Source organism: Mus caroli, unplaced genomic scaffold, assembly GCF_978045245.1.
Source record: "Mus caroli unplaced genomic scaffold, Mus_caroli_1 scaffold_15, whole genome shotgun sequence".
NCBI lineage: Eukaryota > Metazoa > Chordata > Mammalia > Rodentia > Muridae > Mus > Mus caroli.
In genome coordinates, this window is record NW_028227270.1 from 87,273,236 (window position 1) to 87,295,139 (window position 21,904).

Below are 21,904 nucleotides of genomic sequence, written 5' to 3' on the forward strand. Positions count from 1 at the left end.
CTGAACTCATCTGGGGAGAAAAGGATTTTGATAACTTGTATGGCTTTAAGTTTTGCTAGTTTTTGTATAATTATCTGTTGATTACCCAAATTTGTTTCCATTGTAATTGATACAAACTTAACCCCCACTTAAGCTCCAAAGGGCAGTTCATTACCTCATAACTGGAATGCTGATGACTAACTTTTGCAGATGAGCATAGGTACATGTGTTCAACAGATGCCAGCAGAAGTATCTTTCTATAGTGTAGATAATCTTTTCCTCAACATGATTTTGGTTGTAGGCTGACATCTCTATGTATGGTTTCTGATTTACAATGCCACAACTCCAACAAAAAAGGGCTTTATTTCTCAGGTCTGATCAGTCCCTGAATTTAATTTCTTTTCTGGCTTGGGTTATTTCTGGGCCATAGAACATGGATTAGTCTGGTCTGTCTGATGCCACAAGTGGGTACAAAGGAGGGACCACCATTGAGAAAACAACATATCTCAGCATAAGGACACAATACCCAAAGGGAAATCAGTGTTGCCACCAGAAAGACCAGGAAGATGTACGAGAGAAGCTGAGTGTGCACAGTGCCACATACCAGCTTAGTGGAGGGCCATGTCTAAGTTCAAATCCTACATCTGCCTCTTTATAGCTGTGACCCTTGAGCAAGAAATAGTCTTAATTCTGCTTCAGTGTCTGTGCCTATAAAATGAGACAACTTTTCTTGCTTACAAGGCTATTAAAAGAATTCAATGAGATACCATATAACTAAAAAGTGTTAGCAGTTTCTGGCATGTTAAATATTCAGTGTGTGTGTGTGTGTATGTGTGTTTGTGTATGTGTTAGATACTTTTTCCTTACCATTATAACTAGCACTGCTAACAAACAAATAACAAAACTCAAACAGCTGTTAATTTCCAAAATACTTTCACTTTCTTTTTATTTTTGTAGAATAGAGCCTTTGGTTTTCTTGCCAGATGGTCTCAGTGGTGCTGGACCAATTACTACTGTACTAGATAGAGAGGCTCTGGTGTAATCCAAGTGGAGTAATACTTGAAGGGCAAGTCTGTTGGCCTAGCACACTCATCAGTGGGAGGGTCTCATGTAACAAGATGGGTTTCTCCAAGGATGCTATACCACCTCCATCAAGAAATTGCTCACAAACCACCTAATTCCTAATCCCTGTGTTTTGCCATCTTCTGGGGCTTGTGTTCTCCACTTAGAGACTTTTGCCAGCATCTCTGTCCTTTGGAGCTGCTAGGATTTTCCACCACACTCCCCCTACATTCTGACATTAACAATGCTTCCTTCTTTGTTACTCACCTCTGCTCAGAGTGGCTCAAGGAACTGAATTCCACAGAGACAAGGATTTTACAAGGTCACAAAGGCCCTGTGTTCCTAAGGGAATGGTGCCTAATAACATAACCATGGGTGAGGCCATTTCCTTCTCTTTGTAGAGAAGCAATTCCCACTGCCCTGGTTTGTAATATAGAAAACTATGCTACAAAAGTAGAAATTTTAGAGAAACATTAAAGAACTGAAAAATGAATGAATGACCAGGTAGAACTAATACAGTGCAACAAGCTGATTTTTGAAATATTTGATCTAGTTGTATTAAACTGAAGACACTCATTGGTGGGCACTGTTAAATACATCTCAGGATACAACACTACCTTCTCTTTGCACATGTTTTAGGTCTTTCACTGTATTGCTTGTCAGCTGTACTCAGAGCACAAAATGTTACTCTTGGAAGTACCAAGGGGGTGTGCAGTGGATGGGTTCTTCCTTCCAGATGCTCTTCAGCCGCTGGGCCCATGATGCCAGCATCACTTTTTTTTCTTCTTCTGATGAAACATCAAGACCAAAACTGATCTGGGGGGCAAGGACTTTAAATCCACAGAAGTGCAATGTACCATGCTGAAGCCAGAAAGAAAAGAAATAAACATAACCACACGCTTTATGTACATTCACTTAAACTAGTAGAGGGGGGAAGTTGTGTGATTAAGCTTTAAAAATTATGAAACAATGCTACAAAGTAATTGATAACAATCCCCTTCTGGATAGCTGCAGGATAGAGTGCTTCATTAGCAGAAGAACCTGGCAGCTAGAATTTACAGACAGATCTCTACTAATGAATCCACCACTAAACAGAGTTTTGATGGATTTGGCAAATTATGCTATTTTTCCAAATATGCTATTTGAAATATATTTGTCAAAATATGTTATTATATATTCAGTGTTAAGCACAGAGAGGTTATTTTAGCTATGATGTGCTGCTGTTGACCATACTGGTTAAATCAAAACAAATTTTATGCAATATTTGTTGTATACTACTTATGTAGAATAATAATAAACTAATAAGGCTCTATCTAGGCCATTAGGAAATAAATTACAAGTAATTCTAGAAGTGTAGATTAAGTGGACTTTTAATTTTTTTTAATTATGTTTACCATTACTTTTACTTTATGTTATTATAAACTGGGGTAAAGTACATGTTTTTAAAACAAGATTTAAGATTAGTCAAGGACATATGTGAGAATGGCTAGCCTTCAGAGAGGGAAGCTCACAGATTGTAATTGACCTTAATGGAGCACCACTAATCCACTAACTGGAATCATCTTTCAAAACAAGCCTACTTTCTCCCTAGAAATACCACACTTGGTCTTTTGGACTATGCTTTTAAAAACTCACATGCGCCGGGCGTGGTGGTGCACACCTTTAATCCCAGCACTTGGGAGGCAGAGGCAGGTGTATTTCTGAGTTTGAGGCCACCCTGGTCTACAAAGTGAGTTCCAGGACAGCCAGGACTATACAGAGAAACTCTGTCTTCAAACAAACAAACAAACAAACACCAACTCACATGCTCATCCAAGCCTTCCCTATCAGGTGGAGTTAGAGGACAAAAAGCCCACATATATGTTTTTATATTACTTTCCCTCAGATGTTATGATTTATTGAAAATCAGTTCTTAAAAATCCATTACTGGGTGCTGGAGAAATGGTTCAGCAGTTAAGAGTCCTCAGTGGGTGTCTCTTGTGAGGCTATGCCGGGGCCTAGCAAACACAGAAGTGGATGCTCACAGTCAGCTATTGGATGGATCACAGGGCCCCTAATGGAGGAGCTAGAGAAAGTACCCAAGGAGCTAAAGGGGTCTGCAACCCTATAAGTGGAACAACAATATGAACTAACCAGTACCCCCTGGAGCTGTGTCTCTAGCTGCATATGTATCAGAAGATGGCCTAGTCGGCCATCACTGGGAAGAGAGGCCCATTGGTCTTGCAAACTTTATATGCCTCAGTATGGGGGAACACCAGGGCCAAGAAGTGGGAGGGGGGAGGGTATGGGGGACTTTTGGGATAGCATTGGAAATGTAAATGAAGAAAATACCTAATAAATTAAAAAAGAAAAAGACTCCTCAGTGGGTATGGCAGCATTGATCCATAACCTCAGTATATGTGGGGAGAAGAGCAAAGGCAGGCAGATCCTGGGACTCACTAGCCATGCAGTCAAGCCAAATCAGCAAGCACCATGGTCAATGAGAGATGTAATCTCAAAAAATAAGGTAGAAAGTGATCAAGGAATTTATTTGAAACTGACCTCTAGCATTCACACATGCATGTACGGGCAAGTGCATCCACACACACACAAACATACACTTCCATAACACAAACATGAGAACAAACAACAAAGGCAAGGAATGAACTTAAATACATACTGTCTGTATAAAGAAAACTCCTACTGCTCAGTCAGGCCTCAAGCTTGTGTAGCTGAGGATAACTCTGAACTTCTGAGCCTCCTGCCTCCACCTCCTAAGTGATGATTATGGGCATGCACTACCACAACTAGCTTAGAGGAAGCTGGAGCTCAAACTCTACTAGGCATGGTATGCACTCAGCACTTGCTCCACCACAGACTCATACCTGCAGCTTCTGTCCACAATGTCTACGTTGACAAAAGCAATCTCTCTAACTATTAAGTACAAGCTTTCCTCGTAACTGTAGTACATCCATTTAGGTTTCAAGGACTCCTAAGAGTCTTTGCCCTGAAGTCTGCCTCTTGTTCTCTGTCCTTCATCAGGAAGTTCCATGCACATGGGCATCTTAGCCTGCTGGAACTCACTCTTTCATCGCCTTTCTCTTCTATAAAGGGCTATTCTTCAGCTACTCATCTGTCTAGGTTGTTCAGAGGCGCAGGTGAAGCTATCCATATCACAGGGTCTGTGGTACCCCTCACCAAGGCTAAGGAGTGTTGCTAGCTTTGTAGATCATTGTAAGTCTGGAAAGGGCTCTCTAGGCCTTGCTGTTGCTCATCACTCATACCCATACACCTGGTCCCACCTCAGGGCTATCACAATCCCCAGAAAACAGACAGCAGGCTAACTAGGTTTGGCTTAACTTTGAGTCAAACATTATCAAAAGTTGTATGTTTTCCCTCTGAGCCAGCCTTTAAACTGCTATCAATTTAAAAAATAAAATAAGGACAAAATGTTATTATTTTCTCTATCTAGTTGGGAGTCAAAATGATATGGAGTGTCAAGCTTATAAGACATATGTGCACGTATGTGTATGTAGGGTGCAGGGTGAGGAATTGTCCAATGGGCCAGCAAAGTAGAGAAGGCATGTTTACCTGAAGTGGCCACAGGAAGTACCGGAAATCTCCACTGATCCCATCTTTTGTGTACATCTCTGCTGTACCTCCCGTGGTCAAGGAAAGGAGAGCTAATTTACCCTACAAGCAGGGGAGAAAGTAAATGCATAATGTGACTACAAGAAGAGGAAACTGTGCTCCTATGGTGTAGTGCAGAGAATATGATGGCCAGAAGGGAGTCTGGGGTCAGGTTTTTTCCAGGGTAGACAGATGTAATCCTCCCATGTCCCATGGGCCCATTTAAAGATGATAACTAATGCCCTAACAGGGATGGGGACAGAGCAGGCAGCAAAGGGACAAGTGAACATCAAACTTCTAACATACAGGACTTCTCAGGGAACTAGGTTTCAGAGACACCATGAGACAGACCTGAGATACTGACCACAGGGCTAATGGAAAGGTGATGGGGCTTACACAGGATGATTGTGCCATGAAGGTCAGCATCTTGGTTACCTGGTTCATTTTCATCATATACATTTAATTTCTGAAATTTTTAGAATTTAAAGCCATTTGCTTAGCAGAATGTTCTCTCAATAAGATACAGATATTATTCATGATACCTACCAGGTTTCACACTCCCTCTCCTACAATATAGGAACTGTGTGATTACAGGCCCCCAGGGTAAGCATATGAACCCAAAGGTGTCAACTGGTATACAAGACCAGCCAGACTGTCACAGAGTTGGTACTCTGGCAGTGGGGCTGATAAAGGTACTGTCCATGTCATTCGCCCTTGCTGAGTACTCAGCCCATACTTTCTTTGCCTTGTGTGTAGATTAGTGTGGATGGATAACCCCCCACTATCAAAAAGCTCTGTGAATTCAAAAAGGATGTACTTGTCATCCATAAAGTGTGTTGTGCAGAATTAACTGCTTAATGAATATTTACATATCTAATGCAAAAATTCAAATTAGAAATATAAATTAATAGATGCCCTCAATTTCCTTCCATTGGACAGATCTGTAGTGATCCTTATCTCCAGAGAACATACCTTGAGAAAACCAGAGTCATAAAAGCCTGGGATATCAAAGGCAAACCCTCGGCACAGCACCCTATCCATCCAACCTTTTAGGATTGCTGGAACGCTGAACCAGTATAGTGGAAACTGGAGATGGAACAAGCAGAGACAAATTATGACCTATCTCAGGATTCATACTTTAGTTCCACTGATCTCTCCTCTGATGGCACCCAGTAGGCAAAGGTAGCCTACAGGATCAGCCTAGTGTGGACACAACATGAGCACAGTGGGGAGAAGGGTAGAGATGACTATGGTACTGAGGAAGTGTGCTGGATAGCTTTATGTCAGTTTGACAAAAGCTAAAGACATCTGAGAGGAGGGAGCCCAATCAAAAACATGCTTCCATAAGATGAGGTTGTAGGCAAGTCTGTAGGCATTTTCTTAATGAGCGATCAAAGTTCTGACTATTGTGGGTGGTACCATCCTTGCACTGGTGGTTCTGAGTTGTATAAGAAAGCAGGCTGAGCAAGCCACATGGAGCAAACCAGTTAGCAGCAGCACTCCTTTGTGACCTCTGCACTAACTCCTGCCTCTAAATTCTCTCCCTGTTTGAGTTCCTGTCCTGACTTTTTCAGTGATAGTCTATGGATGTGGAAGTGTAAGCCAAATCAGCCCTTTCCCCCCTCAATTTGCTTTTGGTTATGGTGTTTCATCACAGCCATAGTAACCCAAACTAAGATAGGAGGTAAAAACAGAGACTTTGGGTCGTTGAAGTCCTTGTGTGATGGAAATCTGGGGAGAGCAGGGCTCTCCAGAAGTGCTGCCATGGCCATTCTCGTCCAAAGGACTCAGGTTGAGCAGAACCCTTATTTACTGAGTTTGACTTATATTTCAGTCAATGTAACAACACTAAGTGGATGCTCACAGTCATCTATTGGATGGAACACAGGGCCCCCAATGGAGGAGCTAGAAAAAGTACCCAAGGAGCTGAAGGGGTCTTCAACCCTATAGGAGGAACAATATTAACTAACCAGTATCCCCAGAGCTCATGTCTCTAGCTGCATATGTAGCAGAAGATGGCCTAGTCAGCCATCACTGGGAGGAAAGGCCCTTGGTCTTGCGAAGATTATATGCCCCAGTACAGGGGGATGCCAGGGCCAGGAAGTAGGAGTGGGTGGGTTGGGGAGCAGGGCACGGGGAGGGTATAGGGGACTTTCGGGATAGCATTTGAAATGTAAATGAAGAAAATATCTGATAAAAAATTGTTTTTGAAAAAAAGGAGCAGATGCTTATATGACTACCCAGATTGTTATAGGTACATGTTAACTCCACCCTGTCCAGTTCTGGCAGGAGTGGCCATATTGAATTAGTGCTCCTGGAAGTCAATTTGTTGGTCTAGTTCCTTATGTAGCAGCTTCTTGGGAATATATACACCAATCTAGTGTGTGTGTGTATTGATATGTATGTAGCAACCAGTCAGAGGATGGAAACAAGGTTGTCCTGTTAATGGTCAGGGCATGTAATACAAGAATTGGCCGAAATTGCCTTGATAAGCAATTGGGCAAAGAAATCTGGTTCCAGCTAGCTGGCATGTCTGGGTCAGTGACTTTGGGAGGATGAAAACAGCAATACTCGCACAATTCAGATGCTTCTGGGACTACTGGGCCATGAGTACATTCTTTATTCATGCTGACTTCAGGAGTGAGGGTTTTGAATAACATTAGCTATAAGGATCTCTTTACTGCAGTAGGTAAGTGTTCTAACTAGAGTTATAACTAAGAAAGTTATTTCAAGTAACTGTGTACATGTCCTAAAAAATACCAGTTCCAAAAGCAGTGTTCAAGTGTTTATTCATAGGAAGATTCTACTCATCTGAGGAAAAAAAAAAAAAAAAACAAGCAAACCTGAAATATCACAAGATCAGCTTCTTGCACCTTTCTCTGTTCTTCAAGTATGTCACTGGTCAGAGCTTTCTTCTTGTAGGCTTCATGGGTTTCTATCCCATAACTGAAGACTTCAGGATTAGAGAGGGCACCTAGCAAAGAAAAGGTCAAGTTTTCATTTGTAGATGAGTATCCCCAGCTTGCCCCAGCTTTCCAAAAATGGCTATGTGGTCTGAGCTCACCAAAGCTTTAGGAATTTTCTGGGATTGACCAGAAGCTCAGCCTTGAAATCAGGATGACAGAGAAGGCTTGGAGAACACTGGTAAGAGTGCTTCCTATCTTCCAGGAACTGTGGTCTGCACAGGTCACTTCTCATTTCTCCCCAGCAACCCAAGAGATCACTGAAATTCCTGACTTAGTAGAAAGGAAGCCAAGACTTGTAAGAAGCTAGGTACTTAGTGCCATGTGAGTCCCAGGTAGCAGAAGTGACCCTGCAGGTATGGTGGCCCAAGACTGAAAACAGTATACAGATTAAATGCAGTCCCCATCAAAATTCTAGCACAATTCTTCACAGACATGGAAAGAGCAATTCTCAATTTCATATGGAAAAACAAAAAACCCAGAATAGCAAAAACAATTCTTAACAATAAAAGAACTTCTGGAGGAATCACCTTCCCTGACCTCAAGCTGTACTACAGAGCAATAGCGATAAAAACCACATGGTATTGGTACAGAGACAGGTTGATCAATGGAATAGAATTGAAGACCCAGCCAGGCAGTGGTGGTGTACACCTTTATTCCCAGCACTTGGGAGGCAGAGACAGATGGAGTTCTGAGTTCGAGGCCAGCCTGGTATACAGAGTGAGTTCCAGGACAGCTAGGGCTATACAGAGAAACCTTGTCTTGAACCCTTCCCCTCAAAAAAGAGAAAGAATTTAAGGACCCAGAATAAACCCACACACTTATGAACACGATCTTTGACAAAGAAGCCAAAAAATATACAATGGAAAAAAGAAAGCACCTTCAATAAATGGTGCTAGTCTGACTGGCAGTTGGCATGTAGAAAAAAGAAAATAGATCCATATTTGTTACCTTGCACAAAGCTCAAGACCAAGAGGATCAAGGACCTCAACATAAAACCACTGGACTGAAGTTGGGGACATTGTGGTTGAATTAGGAAAAACTGGATGAAGCTGAGAAGGGGAGCAACCTCATAGGAAGACTAGCAGTCTCAACTAACCCAGACGCCTGAGGTCGCTCAGACACTGAGCCACCAACTGGGCAGCATACACCAGCTGGTACTATGCCCGAGCCCCCTGCACCTGACAATTATACAGCCTTGGACTGCCTAGTCTAGACTCAGTGGGAGAAGATGCGCCTAACCCTAAAGAGACTTGAGGCCCCAGGGAGTGGGAAGACCTGGTGGGGTTAGGAAACATCTTCTTCCTCAACATGGGACACAATGAAGGCAGTCCCAAGAGGAAAACTCATAGCCCTGAGTGCCTCCATAAAGAAACTAGAGAGAGCATACACTAGCAGACTGACAGCACGCCTAGAAGCTCTAGAACTAAAGGAAGCAAATTCACCCAAGAGGAGTAGACGGCAGGAAATAATCAAACTCAGGGCTGAAATCAACCAAGTGGAAACAAAAAGAACTATTCAAAGAATCAACCAAACCAGGAGCTGGTTCTTTGAGAAAATCAACAAGATAAACCCTCCACCAGACTAACTAGAGGGCATAGGGACAGTATCCTAATTAACAAAATCAAAAATGAAAAAGGAAACACAACAACAGAACCTGAGGAAATCCAAAACATCATCAGATCCTACTACAAAAGGCTATACTCAACAAAACTAGAAAACCTGGATGAAATGGACAACTTTCTAGACAGATACCAGGTACCTTGGTGTGACTCTAACTAAGGAAGTGAAAGAGCTGTATGATAAGAACTTCAAGTCTCTGAAGAAAGAAATTGAAGAAGATCTCAGAAGATGGAAAGATCTCCCATGCTCATGGATCGGCAGGATTAATATAGGAAAAATTGTTATCCTGCCAAAAGCAATCTACAGATTCAATGCAATCCCCATCAAAATTCCAACTGATTTCTTCACTGAGATAGAAAGGGCAATTTGCAAATACATCTGGAAAAATAAAAAACCTAGGATAGCAAAAACTATTCTCAACAATAAAAGAACCTTTGGTGGAATCACCATGCCTGACATTAAGCTGTACTACAGAGCAATTGTGATAAAAACTGCATGGTACTAGTACAGTGACAGACAGGTAGATCAATGGAATAGAATTGAAGACCCAGAAATGAATCCACACAGCTATGGTCACTTGACCTTTGACAAGGGAGCTAGAACCATACAGTGGGAAAAAGACAGCATTTTCAACAAATGGTGCTGGCACAACTGGTGGTTATCATATAGAAGAATGAGAATTGATCCATTCTTATCTCCTGTACAAAGCTCAAGTCTAACTGGATCAAAGACTTCCACATACGACTAGAGACACTGAAATTAATAGAGGAGAAAGTAGGGAAAAGCCTCAAAGATATGGGTACAGGGGAAAAATTTCTAAACAGAACAGCAATGGCTTGTGCTGTAAGATCAAGAATTGACAAATGGGACCTCATAAAATTGCAAAGCTTCTGTAAGGCCAAAGACACTGTCAATAAGACAAAAAGTGCACCAACGGATTGGGAAAGGATTTTTACCAATCCTAAATCTGATAGGGGACTAATATTCAATATATATAAAGAGCTCAAGAAGCTGGACTCCAGAAATTCAAATAACCCCATTAAAAAATTGTGTTCAGAGCTAAACAAAGAATTCTCAACTGAGGAATACCGAATGGCTGAAAAGCACCTGAAAAAATGTTCAACATCCTTAATCATCAGGGAAATTCAAATCAAAACAACCCTGAGATTCCACCTCACAACAGTCAGAATGGCTAAGATCAAAAATTCAGGTGACAGCAGATGCTGGCGAGGATGTGGAGAAAGAGGGACAGTCCTCCATTTTTGGTGGAATTGCAAGCTTGTACAACCACTCTGGAAATCAGTCTGGCGGTTCCTCAGAAAATACTACCGGAACATAATACTACTGGAAGATCCAGCAATACCTCTCCTGGGCATATACCCAGAAGAAGTTCCAACTGGTAATAAGAACACATGCTCCACTATATTCATAGCAACCTTATTTATAATAGCCAGAAGCTAGAAAGAACCCAGATGTCTCTCAACAGAAGAATGGATATAGAAAATGTGGTACATTTGCACAATGGAGTACTACTCAGCTATTAAAAACAATGGATTTATGAAATTCTTGGAAAAATGGATGTATCTGGAAGATATCATCCTTAGTGAGGTAATCCAATCACAAAAGAAGTCATTAGATATGCACTCACTGATAAGTGGATATTAGCCCAGAAACATAGAACACCCAAGATACAATTTCCAAACCATAAGAAATTCAAGAAGAGGGAAGACCAATGGGTGGATACTTCATTTCTCCTTAGAATAGGGAACAAAATACCCATGAAAGGAGTTACAGAGACAAAGTTTGGAGCTAAAATGAAAGGATAGATTATCCAGAGACTACCCCACCGGGGGATCCATCCCATAATCAGCCCCCAAACCCAGACACTATTGCATATGCCAGAAAGATTTTGCTGAAGGGACCCTGTTATAGCTGTCTCGTATGAGGCTGTGCCAGTGCCTGGCAAATACAGAAGTGGATGCTCACAGTCATTTTATTAGATGGAACACAGGGCCCTCAATGGAGAAGCTAGAGAAAGCACACAAGGAGCTGAAGGGGTCTGCAACCCCATAGGTGGAACAACAATATGAACTAACCAGTACCCCCAGAGCTCGTGTCTCTAGCTGCATATGTAGCAGAAGATGGCCTAGTGGGCCATCACTGGGAAGAGAGGCCTGTTGGTATTGCAAACTTTATATGCCCCAGTATAGGAGAATGCCAGGGACAAGAAGCAGGAGTGGGTGGGTAGGGGAGCAGGGCGGAGGGAGGGTATGGGAAACTTTCGGGATAGCATTTGAAATGTAGATAAAGAAAATATCTAATAATAGGAAAAAAGGAAACATCTTCTTGGAAACAGGGGGAGGAGGAATGGGATGAGGAACTATAGGAGGATGGACCAGGAAGGGGGCAACGACTAGACTGTAAAAAATAAAAGCAATAAAAAAGTGTTATGAAAACTTACTGTCATAGAAGCTTCCTAAAATATATATGTAAAAAAAATTTTAAATCGACTTACACTATAATGTGGTAACAGGACTAAATAAATAAATACAAAGCTTTAAAAAAAAACATCTCAATAAACCTGAGGAAGGAAGGTGGAGGGTAAAGGAAAGAAGGAGGGAATGTAGAGCAAATGAAAGATCATTATCAGTCTCTTGAAGAGCAAGAAGCAGCATAACAGAATTCCCCCTAAGTTCACCTATATGGTTAATGGAACCTTGGCAAAAATATCACTGGATTTCTTTTTTAATCTGGAATGCTTACTTAAAGACTTTATGGAAAACTAAAGTAAAAATCATCACCAAAACTAGGAAGTGACAGTGACCTACCTTGGTCAGACATGAAATTCTATGTATGTATGTATGTATGTATGTATCTATCTATCTATCTATCTAGATATAGGTATAGATATAAATAGATATTATTATGTGTGTTGATTCTCAGGAAATACTTCCTGGAAGATTTTACCTCAGTGATGCTGGTTTCTTCTTAATTACTGCTAATTTCTCAGCTCTAGCTAACCAGCATCTGTACCACTGTGGTGGTTTGAAATAGATTGACCCGCATAGGCTCACATATTTGAATACTTAAGTCATCAGTTGGTAGACTGGGAAAGATTAAGAGCCGTAGCCTTGTGGAGGACATGTGTCACTGAGAGTAGGCTATGAGGTTTCAAAAGCCCACACCAGATCCAGTGTCTTCATTTTCTGCCTGCAGATCAGGTTGTAGCTCTGAGCTATCTTTTCAGTACCATACCTGTCTGCATGCACCATACTCCCTACAATGATGATAATAGTCTAACCCTCTGAAACTGTAAGCAAGGCCCCAATTAAATGCTTTCTTTTAAAAGAGTTGCTTTGGTCATGGTGTATCTTTACAGCAATAGAACTGTGACTAAGACACACCCAGCAAAATAAGTATTTCACTTCATGGTGCTGGTTTCTTGTTAATCACAGCCGACTCTTCAGCCCCAACTGGTCAGAAAATGCCCTCTATAGTCTTTAAGTGACTCTCAAACTTTCCTCTAGATCTTCACAAGTCAGGCCTCCACCATTTGCATTTCTTGTAACATTCTTTTCCTCCAAGTTCCCACAGAACAGTTCCACCAAGCTTTTCTCACTCAAACCTTCAATGGCCTTTTTTACCTAAAGTACCAAAATCCTTTCACAATCTTCCCAAAACCAATATGTTTAGGTCTGTCCCAGCAATACCTCATTCCTGATACCAAATTCTGTCTTAGTGTACTATTGCTATGATGAAACACCATGACCAAAGCAACTTGGGGAGGAAAGGATTAAAAGGCATATACTTCCACTTTACTATTCATTCATTGGAGGAAGTCAGGACAGGAACTCAAACAGGGTAGGAATCTGGAGGCAGGAGCTGAAGCAGAGGCTATGGAAGGGTACTTTTTATTGGCTTGTTCCTTCTGGCTTGCTCATCTCAGCTTTTGTACAGAACCCAGGACCACCAGCTCAGGGGTAGCCCAACCCATAGTGGTCTGAGCCCTCCCCTCAATCACTAAATTAAGAAAATACCCTACAGGCTTGCCTATGGTCTGATCTCATGGAGGCATTTTCTTAATCTATATTTCTTCCTCTCCAATGATTCTAGCTTGTGTCAAGTTGCCATAAAACTAGCCAGCAGACAGTAGGGTAATTTTCTTAAGGGCATCTCAGGAGATCCCATCCATAGAAGCTTACAGTTATGAAAGAGAAAACTTACTTGAATATTTTTCCTTTGAGAAGACTATGCCTGTGGGCAACCTGATTATAATGGAAATCCTAGGAAGCTGTTTCATTGTGCCCAGGCTCCCAGGTATTTAGAAGTCTGTGCAACAATGATGCAAATGGATCCAGTCACTGACCTAGAACTGCAAGCCCGAATAAATCTATCCTCAAGTTGGCTATGTTAGGTGTTCTGTGAGAGGCAAGGAAGCAATAGTTAGATATTGCTGGCATTTTAAAAATTGTTAAAAGTTTTAAGACAGAGGATTTATAGCTGGACTCACCAGTGATATCATTTCTTGTGGCCCTTGGCTCAAAGTTCATGCTATATAAATCAGACACAGTGACTGTGCATCCCTGCTTGCTCAGTTCTTCAACAGCCACTTTCTTCAGGGACCCATTGAAGGACTTGGGTTCTTGGTGTGCATAGACGATGAGCACTTTCTTACCTGTCAAAGGGATATATGTTTCCCTTAGAAGCCAGTGCAAAGAATTTGAAAAGCAAATCCTTTTTGCCAAAACCCAGTGCAGGCTAGGGTAAAACTGATATGTAGGCACATCACTGCATTGAGCCAAAGAAATCAGCAGCCCTTTAAATGGGTGATATAATAATAAATATTTTGGTGCTATTATAGGGTACTGTAACCAGACTTACTAATAATACAAGTTGAGTGGCTTGTATTTTTTGAATCTTTGGGACCAGAAATGATTTGGAATTTGGATTTTTTTTCAGACTTTGAAATGTCTGTATAGATTTTATAAGTCCACACCCCAAATTTGAAAATTCAAAATTGTAAATGCTCAAGAACCCAAACATTTTGATTCTGGAGATTTAGTAATCGTGTGCTCAGAACTGTATTTCTGTATTAAGATAGTCAACCTTTACTCATAGAACAATGAACCAAACCATGTCTCTTTAGAAAACATACAGTAAAATTCTTCTTAAAGCCTGTTCCACTTTGGATAGCATCTATGACAATGTTTAGCCTTGCTTTATAACAGACAACAAAACAAAAAACAGTAGGAATTAATCTCTTTTGCATACATTAGCAGTCAGCAATAATGGCATGTTTCAGACTAGTGTATTCTGCTTCCATCTCCTCCAAGTCCATGGACACCTGACACTGATATAAAATAGGATGAACCAGACCATGATCTTTTGTGGGAGACAGGGCTTTGTGGAACCTGTTTTTTGGTGGTAACATTGAGACAAGAAGATTCTAATAATAGGTCATGAAGGCACAGTTTCTATCATGAATAAGCATGATGACCTGAATTTGGATCCCAGCATGCACCAAAAAGCCAAAGATGTCAGCACACTTCTGTAACCCTATAATTTGTTGGGGGATAGAGGCAAGAGAATATTAGGAGCTGCTTACTGGCCAGCTAGTCTAGGTTAAAAAGTGTACTCTAGCCGGGCGTGGTGGCGCACGCCTTTAATCCCAGCACTCGGGAGGCAGAGGCAGGTGGATTTCTGAGTTCGAGGCCAGCCTGGTCTACAAAGTGAGTGCCAGGACAGCCAGGGCTACACAGAGAAACTCTGTCTCGAAAAACCAAAAAAAAAAAAAAAAGTGTACTCTATATTCCATTATAGACCCTGTATTAACAAGGTTGAAGGGGATGGAGAGATGGCTCAATGGCTTCTCTAGAGGACCTGTGTTCAATTCTCAGTACCTACATGGCAGCTCACAACCAAACCATCCAAAATTATAGTTCCAGAAGATGCCCTCTTTTGACCTTTGTGAGTGCAAGACATGCATGTGGCACACAGATATACATGCATACAGTCACATACATAATACAATAATTTTAAAAAGTTAGGTAGAGAATGAGTGAGGAAGGCAATTCCAATGTCAACCTCTGGCCTTATGTGCTGACACAGGCGAGTGCACCTATATATGCACATGTACACACATGCCCCCCACAACACACACACACACTCTGTGTGTGTGTGTGTAAAACTCTTGTGTGTATGTGTGCATGTGAATGTGAGTATACCAATGTCCATATGTGAATAGAGCCTAGAGGTCTGTAATAGGTGTTTTCTGCCACACACACTCCAGTGAAGTCTGCTTGACAAGCTGAGAAGCCTAGAAGCACTCACGAGGCAAAGAGTTTCATGGAAACTCACCTCCTGGAGCTTTGGCATTCTCATTAACCTGTATACTCATACCCTATCCCCGAGTCAGTCTGGTATATGGATCCACGTGCCCTCTTTTAGTATCTTATTATAATTACCTTTAAGATTGAATTCTGACATAGACAGAGCCTTTGCCAGTGTTCCAAGGTTTCAGAAGCCGACAAGCTTGGAATCCGGTAGGAATGCAGTAAGGAAGTTACCTATTCTGTAACTAATTAAGCATTACAAAAGATGGAGCCAGTAGCTCAGAGCTGGTCTGCAAAGTATTCACTAAGGACAGTAGCAAATCTCACCCAAACAAGGGAATACTATAATAGAGCTAGGGAATTCCACTGAGACAGGGATCTTCTCTACAGCCAGGTATAGCAAGCTTCATATTAGAAGCAAGTTGGTGAATTCTTCTGAAGACCCAGGAAATAGGGGGGTTGTGGTATTGCAGTATTCATGAGGTGGTGGGCTTAACAATAGACTAGCTTTACACCTGGCTCCCTTCTTAGTGGCAGCAGCCTGGTCCCTGCCTTCTTTTGATGTATACATTCCTTTTGTATTGTGGTGGATTGTATCTGGTTTCTTGCTATTCTGCTGTATAAAAAGTTTGATGCTTGACCTGAAAAAATACATTCAGATTCTACACAACCTCCTGTGTGCATCTGTCTGTCATTCCCGCCAACTCCTTGCCCATCTGCACCGAGAGACCAGTTCCATGCAGACAAGGGACCCAGAGAGTCTGCGGCAGTTTTCTTCAGTAGCTTTTTACCTTTTTTTTTTTTTTTTTTTTTTTTTTTGACATAGTCTCTCATTGAACTGATTTGGCTAGATTGGCTAGCCAGAGAGCTCCAGGAATGGCCCTGTCTGCATGCTGCGTTACAGATGAGCACTCCTGTGTTTGGATTTTGTGAGGGTACTAGGGATCTGAACTCAGATCTCATGTGTGCTTGGCAAGCATGTTACTGACAATCTCTCTGATGCTAAGATTTGATTTGACCTTTCTAGACTAGGACTCTGAATAGAAAACACATCTAAGCTTGAAGCAAACACGTTCAGGGCATTCAACTGAGTGTACAGGTTGAATTTTTTCCTTCTTTTCTTCCCTCCCTCCCTCCATCCCTCCCTCTCTCTCTTTCTTTCCTTTTTGTTTATTTCTTTTAAATGGTTCACCTTTTTTTGTTTGTTTTAAAGATTTTATTTATTTTATGTATATGATTACACTATAGCCATCTTCTAACACACCAGAAGAGGGCACCAGATCTCATTACAGATGGTTGTGAGCTACCATGTGGTTGCTAGAATTTGAACTCAGGACCTCTGGAAGAGCAGTCTGGAAGGCAATTCCAATGTCAATTATTCTTAATTGCTGAGCCATCTCCTTAGTGCAAGGTTGAATTTCTTGTGTTAAGGATTAAGTATGAAGTTTTATTTCATTTTTTAATGTTCCACTGCTATAAAGGGCTTTCCAAGAGAATAAGTATAAATGAAGTACTTGTATCAGTGTTTCTCAAGTAGGGACAGTGTTACCAGTAATGGCTACAACTGTAAACAGTAGAGATGTTTCTAGTTATCATAATTGGTGGTGGAAGTAGTACTTCTGGCATCTAATGAGTACCACACCAGAAACTGTATTAAATAGTACCCCATAAGTGATCTGACTTCAAACATCAGTAGTACCAAGGGTGAAAAATCCAAAACCAGGTACATGGGACATAATGTAGCTGTGTGGAATGCTTGTCTGCCATGTACAAATAAACACTGTAAAAGTAAAGGAAATATGTATAAAATGTACATTATAACATTAACAATGAGATAAATCTACATGTTCTAAAATATAAGAAGTCAATGTTATATATTACTGAGTTAAAAAATGAGTTGTAAAATTATGTATCTCTGATGTGTGCTTGTGTGTATATATAGGTATGTATATATGTGTGTGTATATATGTATATGTATATATGTGTGTGTATATATATATGTATATATGTGTATATATATGTATATATGTATGTGTATATATATATGTGTGTATATATGTATATATGTGTATATATATGTATATATGTATGTGTATATATGTGTGTGTGTATGTATATATACACATATATACACACACACATATATATATATATATATGTGTGTGTGTGTGTGTGTGTGTGTGTGTGTATGTATATATATGTATGTATATATATATATGTGTGTATATATGTGTATATATACATACACACACACATATATACACATACATATATACAAGCAAAGCAGCCCTGGAGGTGTGGCTCAGTGACAGATAGGTGGTTCTGGTGCATGTGGCACCGGGTTTGCAAAAGGAGGGGAAAGGTAAAGATGGAATCAAACCTTGGTCTAAAATAGAAGCTAGTTTCTTCACTGTTCTTTTTGAGAACTTTATGTCTCAAGAATGGTTTCTGGACAAAGGCAGGAAAGGCATGTGCCCCACTTAAAATGGACAGAGTAAATAAAAAGTACCACAAAAGTTAATTGCACATGGCGATCCATGTCATAAACCAAATGGATTCATATGTACTTCTATGTTGCTTAGAATTTTTAATAGCAAATAATACAATTTTTGACTAAATGTCTAACGTCCCCATAGCTAGTCATTACCTGCCATGTTGGAGGAGGTAGATTCTCTGATTTGGTATAATAGCCAAAAGTTTCAGGTACTGTTACTCTCCTTGGTTATTGTAGCACTCTGGAAGAAATAAAAGGGAAAATGGAAGATAGAGCTGAGGTCAGGAAACTAAGTGTAGGCCTCACATGGCTGCTTCACAAACACATCTGAACAACAGCTTTTCAGAGGGTAAGCAAACCTCCCTGGAGAAGTGGGCTTCCTGGTATAAACCACACAATGTCAAACCAATGCTTTCTTGTGTTTTTTTGGAGGACTTGAACTTTCCATGCAGGAGCTATAGAGGAGCTCCTAGGAAATGAGCTACAGACAAACAATTGAGCGGTGCCTGCTCAGCCAGCCTTTCTGCATCCCAAGGTTTCAGTTTTAGCTAGGAAGTGAGGCTGATAAGACAAAGGGCATCTGGGAAGTCAAGGGGTGTTACTATGCATCACTGGGCCCTTTCCTCAGCTGTAAATAAGGCATGCTTCAGTCTTCCTGAACCACTTTCAGTGGTCCTCAACCTTCCTGATGTGTGACCCTTTGTCGTGGTGACCCCCAAACATAAAACTGTTTTCATTGCTACTTCATAACTGTAATTTTGTAGCTGTTATGAATTGTAATGTAAAAATTGGATATGCAGGATATGCAGGATAATCTGATCTATGACCCCTGTGAAAGGATGTTTTGACCCCAGAGGGGTTGTGGTCCACAGGTTGAGAAACACTGCTCTAGAGTCACAGGGTAGCCCAGAAGAGTGAGAAAGATGGCACATATACATGTGGCTATAATACAATATGATTCTAGGAGACCTTGGGTGGATTTAGCATGTGCAAGCAAGCCCTAGGGTTTAATCTCCAGCATACTTTCCTTCAGTAAAAGATTTTGGATAAAATGTGCTTCCTTATGGGCTTCAAACACAAAGAGGCTGTCTTAGTTAGGGTTTTTCTGCTGTTAAGAGATACCATGACAAAAGGCAAATCTTAGAAGGACAACATTCCATTTAGGCTGCCTTACAGGTTCAGAGGTTCAGTCCATTATTTCAAGGTGGGAGCATGGCAGTATCCAGGCAGGCATGATTCAGAAGGAGCTGAGAGTTCTACATCTTCATTTGAAGGCTGCTAGCACAATACTGGCTTCCAGGGAGCTACAATGGGGGTCTTAAAGCCCACACCTACAGTGACACACCTCTCCAACAAGGCCACACCTCCTAATGGTGCCACGCCCTGGGCCAAGCATATACAAATCATCACAGAGGCTCATGTCATCACTGTCTTGGTTAGCCATCTCCAAACTGCTTTCTGGAGGCAGGATGTTTTGGTTTGAATGAGAAACCCTCATAGTCTCTGGTATTTTAATATTTGGTTCCCATTTGGTGATGCAGTTTGCAGAGGTTTTGGGGACACACTGCCTTGCTGGAGGAAGCATATCACTGGAGGCAGAATTTGAGATTAGATGGCCTTACTCCATTTCCTATCCCCTCTCTCTGCATCCTGCTTGTGATTAAAGATGTAAATTCTCAGCTCCCTGCTCCTGTCATCATGGCTGCTGCTTACTGCCATGCTTCCTTGCCATGATAGTCTTATCCCTCTCATACCATAAGCCAAAATAGACCCTTTCTTCTGCAAGTCACTTTTGGTTACAGTGTTTTATCACAGCAACAGAAAAGTGACTAATATACAATATCTCCTGCTACTGGCAAGAAAAAAAAAAAACACAACCAAAAACTCAGATAAAAGTCAACAATGAAAAAAAACCAAACAATCCAATTCAGACTTTTCTCTAGAGTTATACAAATGAGCTTTATGAGCATGTGAAAGTTCTGCTCTTGATTCACGATGCATGTTTACAGAGCAGATCAAAAGTTTCATCTCTCTAGCAGGGCACTAATCAGGTGACTTTATCATATCTCAGTCACTAAACATTATGTAGACACCCGGTGGGAACTGACCTGGAGAATTCAAGAAACAGCAAGAAAGATTATTTAGCTGGGCTCTGGTTTGAAGTGAGTGGCTGGTGATGCAGCCAGGGACCTGAGTGGGGGGATGATAAATAGGTCAGAGTAAAGATTTTATGCCAAGAATAACAGAAGATCTTAGGCAGATAGCCCTAAGGTTAATACACATTTTCAAAGGTTCCCAGGACTACTGTAGATGAGCAAAACACATCCCAAGATTTCCCTCAAGTGGGCACACAGCTGCCTTAGTCCGGACTTTGCAGTGCTGCTCAGCACACTCTACACTCGGTCTTCCACTTCCCCTAGCCTCACCACCTCATCTGTGCTACTCAGCTCAGTTTACAAATTTGTATTACAATTGGGTATGGCTGGCTGGGTGCATGGGGTTGAAATTTCCTCTTACCTAACTCTCCAAGAGTAAGAAATTCGAACATAGATACAATCTCCTGATACAGGCTTTTCACTCTCAGTTACTCGCCTTAGGTGGAAACTGTAAGTTACCCAGGGTTTTGTTGTTGTTTGTTTTTTCTTGTTTTGTTTTTGCTGTAGTTTTGTTTGTGGGGGAGGTGTGGTTGTTAACCTACAAGCCACATGAAAAGAACTACACGATATTTAGAGATAAGCATAATTATGTCTCAACATCCAGCAGTTATTTTGATATTTTTACTGTATCATTTTCCACACAGGCAGGCTCTATAGTGGTCATTCTAACAGCTGACATGTTATCCCGTAGTGACAGCATTGCCTGCCTGCTTTCTGTGTTCTCTTAGGTTATCTTTTTCTAGAGTGCTCTTGCTCAATCGCGCTCCTCTCCCCCACCCTCCATGCTCCCTTAGAGGCTTCTGTGAGTCACAAAATTTCAGTCTTCTGTCTCTTTCTTACTGATATTTCCAGAAATTACAGCTTCCTGAAACCAATAGTTTCACATTAAGGTTACAGAAGCTGATACTTCTTTTGAGCCAGAGTTCTTTAAGGCAGAGTAAACCGTAGTCGCCAGGGTAAGGGAAGGCACCCTGCACAAATTTCGCTCTGGCTCACTTCGATTTTTACCCTTTGGTAAAAAAATATGCAGAGACCCACAGCTGCTCACTATACAAGAGTGGGCTGGCGAAATGCAACCATTCACGTTAAGCAGGACCTGGACCCATTGTGGACGCGCCTGCAAATACTTAAAGGCTTGAGGAGCGAGGCACCCTGGGAACACCGGTCTACAGTTCAATATGCAAGCTGAAAACCGGAAGGGACCTCTTTAGTTCTGCATTTCCCCCAGTCCCCAGAGTTGCTTGCAGAAAGGACGCGCATGCCCCAGGGAAGCAGTGAACAGACTCTTACCTCTGCCTCCTGGAGGGAACACAGGCACAGTATAACACAGCCAGTGTCTAGGGCCAGAAATGCCTAGAACTTGCCTGCATGAATTGCGGCTGCGCCCAGGTCCGTTTTCCCCACCCGGCCCCGCCCTCACACTGACCTCTAGCCGCTTCTTGGCAACAACCCGCCCCACAACTCCCAATCATTGGACTTCAATCTTCCCTCCCCTACTGTCTCCTTGACCTGTTCCTGCCCCACACTGGGCTCCAGTAGTTGTGGGCAAAACCAGTTTCTCTCCTTGCTTCCGGCATCTGGCAGAAAGCCTGTGCTGGGAGATGGGAAGTGGTGCCTTCCTGCTTTGTACCTCATCCTCCACAAGCACTAATATATCCAGGCAAACCAGCACAAAAAACGCCCACA

General features: G+C 41.6%; 2 protein-coding genes across 3 annotated transcripts in view; one reads left to right on the top strand and one right to left on the bottom strand.

Annotated features, from left to right (window-relative positions):
• The window catches only part of LOC110307947 (serpin B6), a 75,328-nt gene that overhangs the window by 9,234 nt on the left and 44,190 nt on the right, over nt 1-21,904 (top strand). The gene's annotated exons all lie outside the window — the stretch shown is intronic.
• Nucleotides 896-21,625, bottom strand: Nqo2 (N-ribosyldihydronicotinamide:quinone dehydrogenase 2). 2 transcript variants are annotated; one of them, XM_021180257.2, is made up of 8 exons: nt 21,509-21,618; nt 20,171-20,252; nt 18,216-18,303; nt 13,747-13,911; nt 7,494-7,624; nt 5,623-5,736; nt 4,612-4,713; nt 896-1,902 (listed from the first exon to the last, which is right to left on the bottom strand). In XM_021180257.2, the coding sequence occupies exons 3-8, from the start codon at nt 18,220-18,222 to the stop codon at nt 1,726-1,728; spliced, it is 696 nt and encodes a 231-aa protein (XP_021035916.1). In that variant the 5' UTR covers nt 18,223-18,303; nt 20,171-20,252; nt 21,509-21,618; the 3' UTR covers nt 896-1,725. The 2 variants fall into 2 exon arrangements, with proteins under 2 accessions (XP_021035916.1, XP_021035915.1); XM_021180256.2 differs by lacking the exon at nt 20,171-20,252 and having other exon boundaries at nt 21,509-21,625.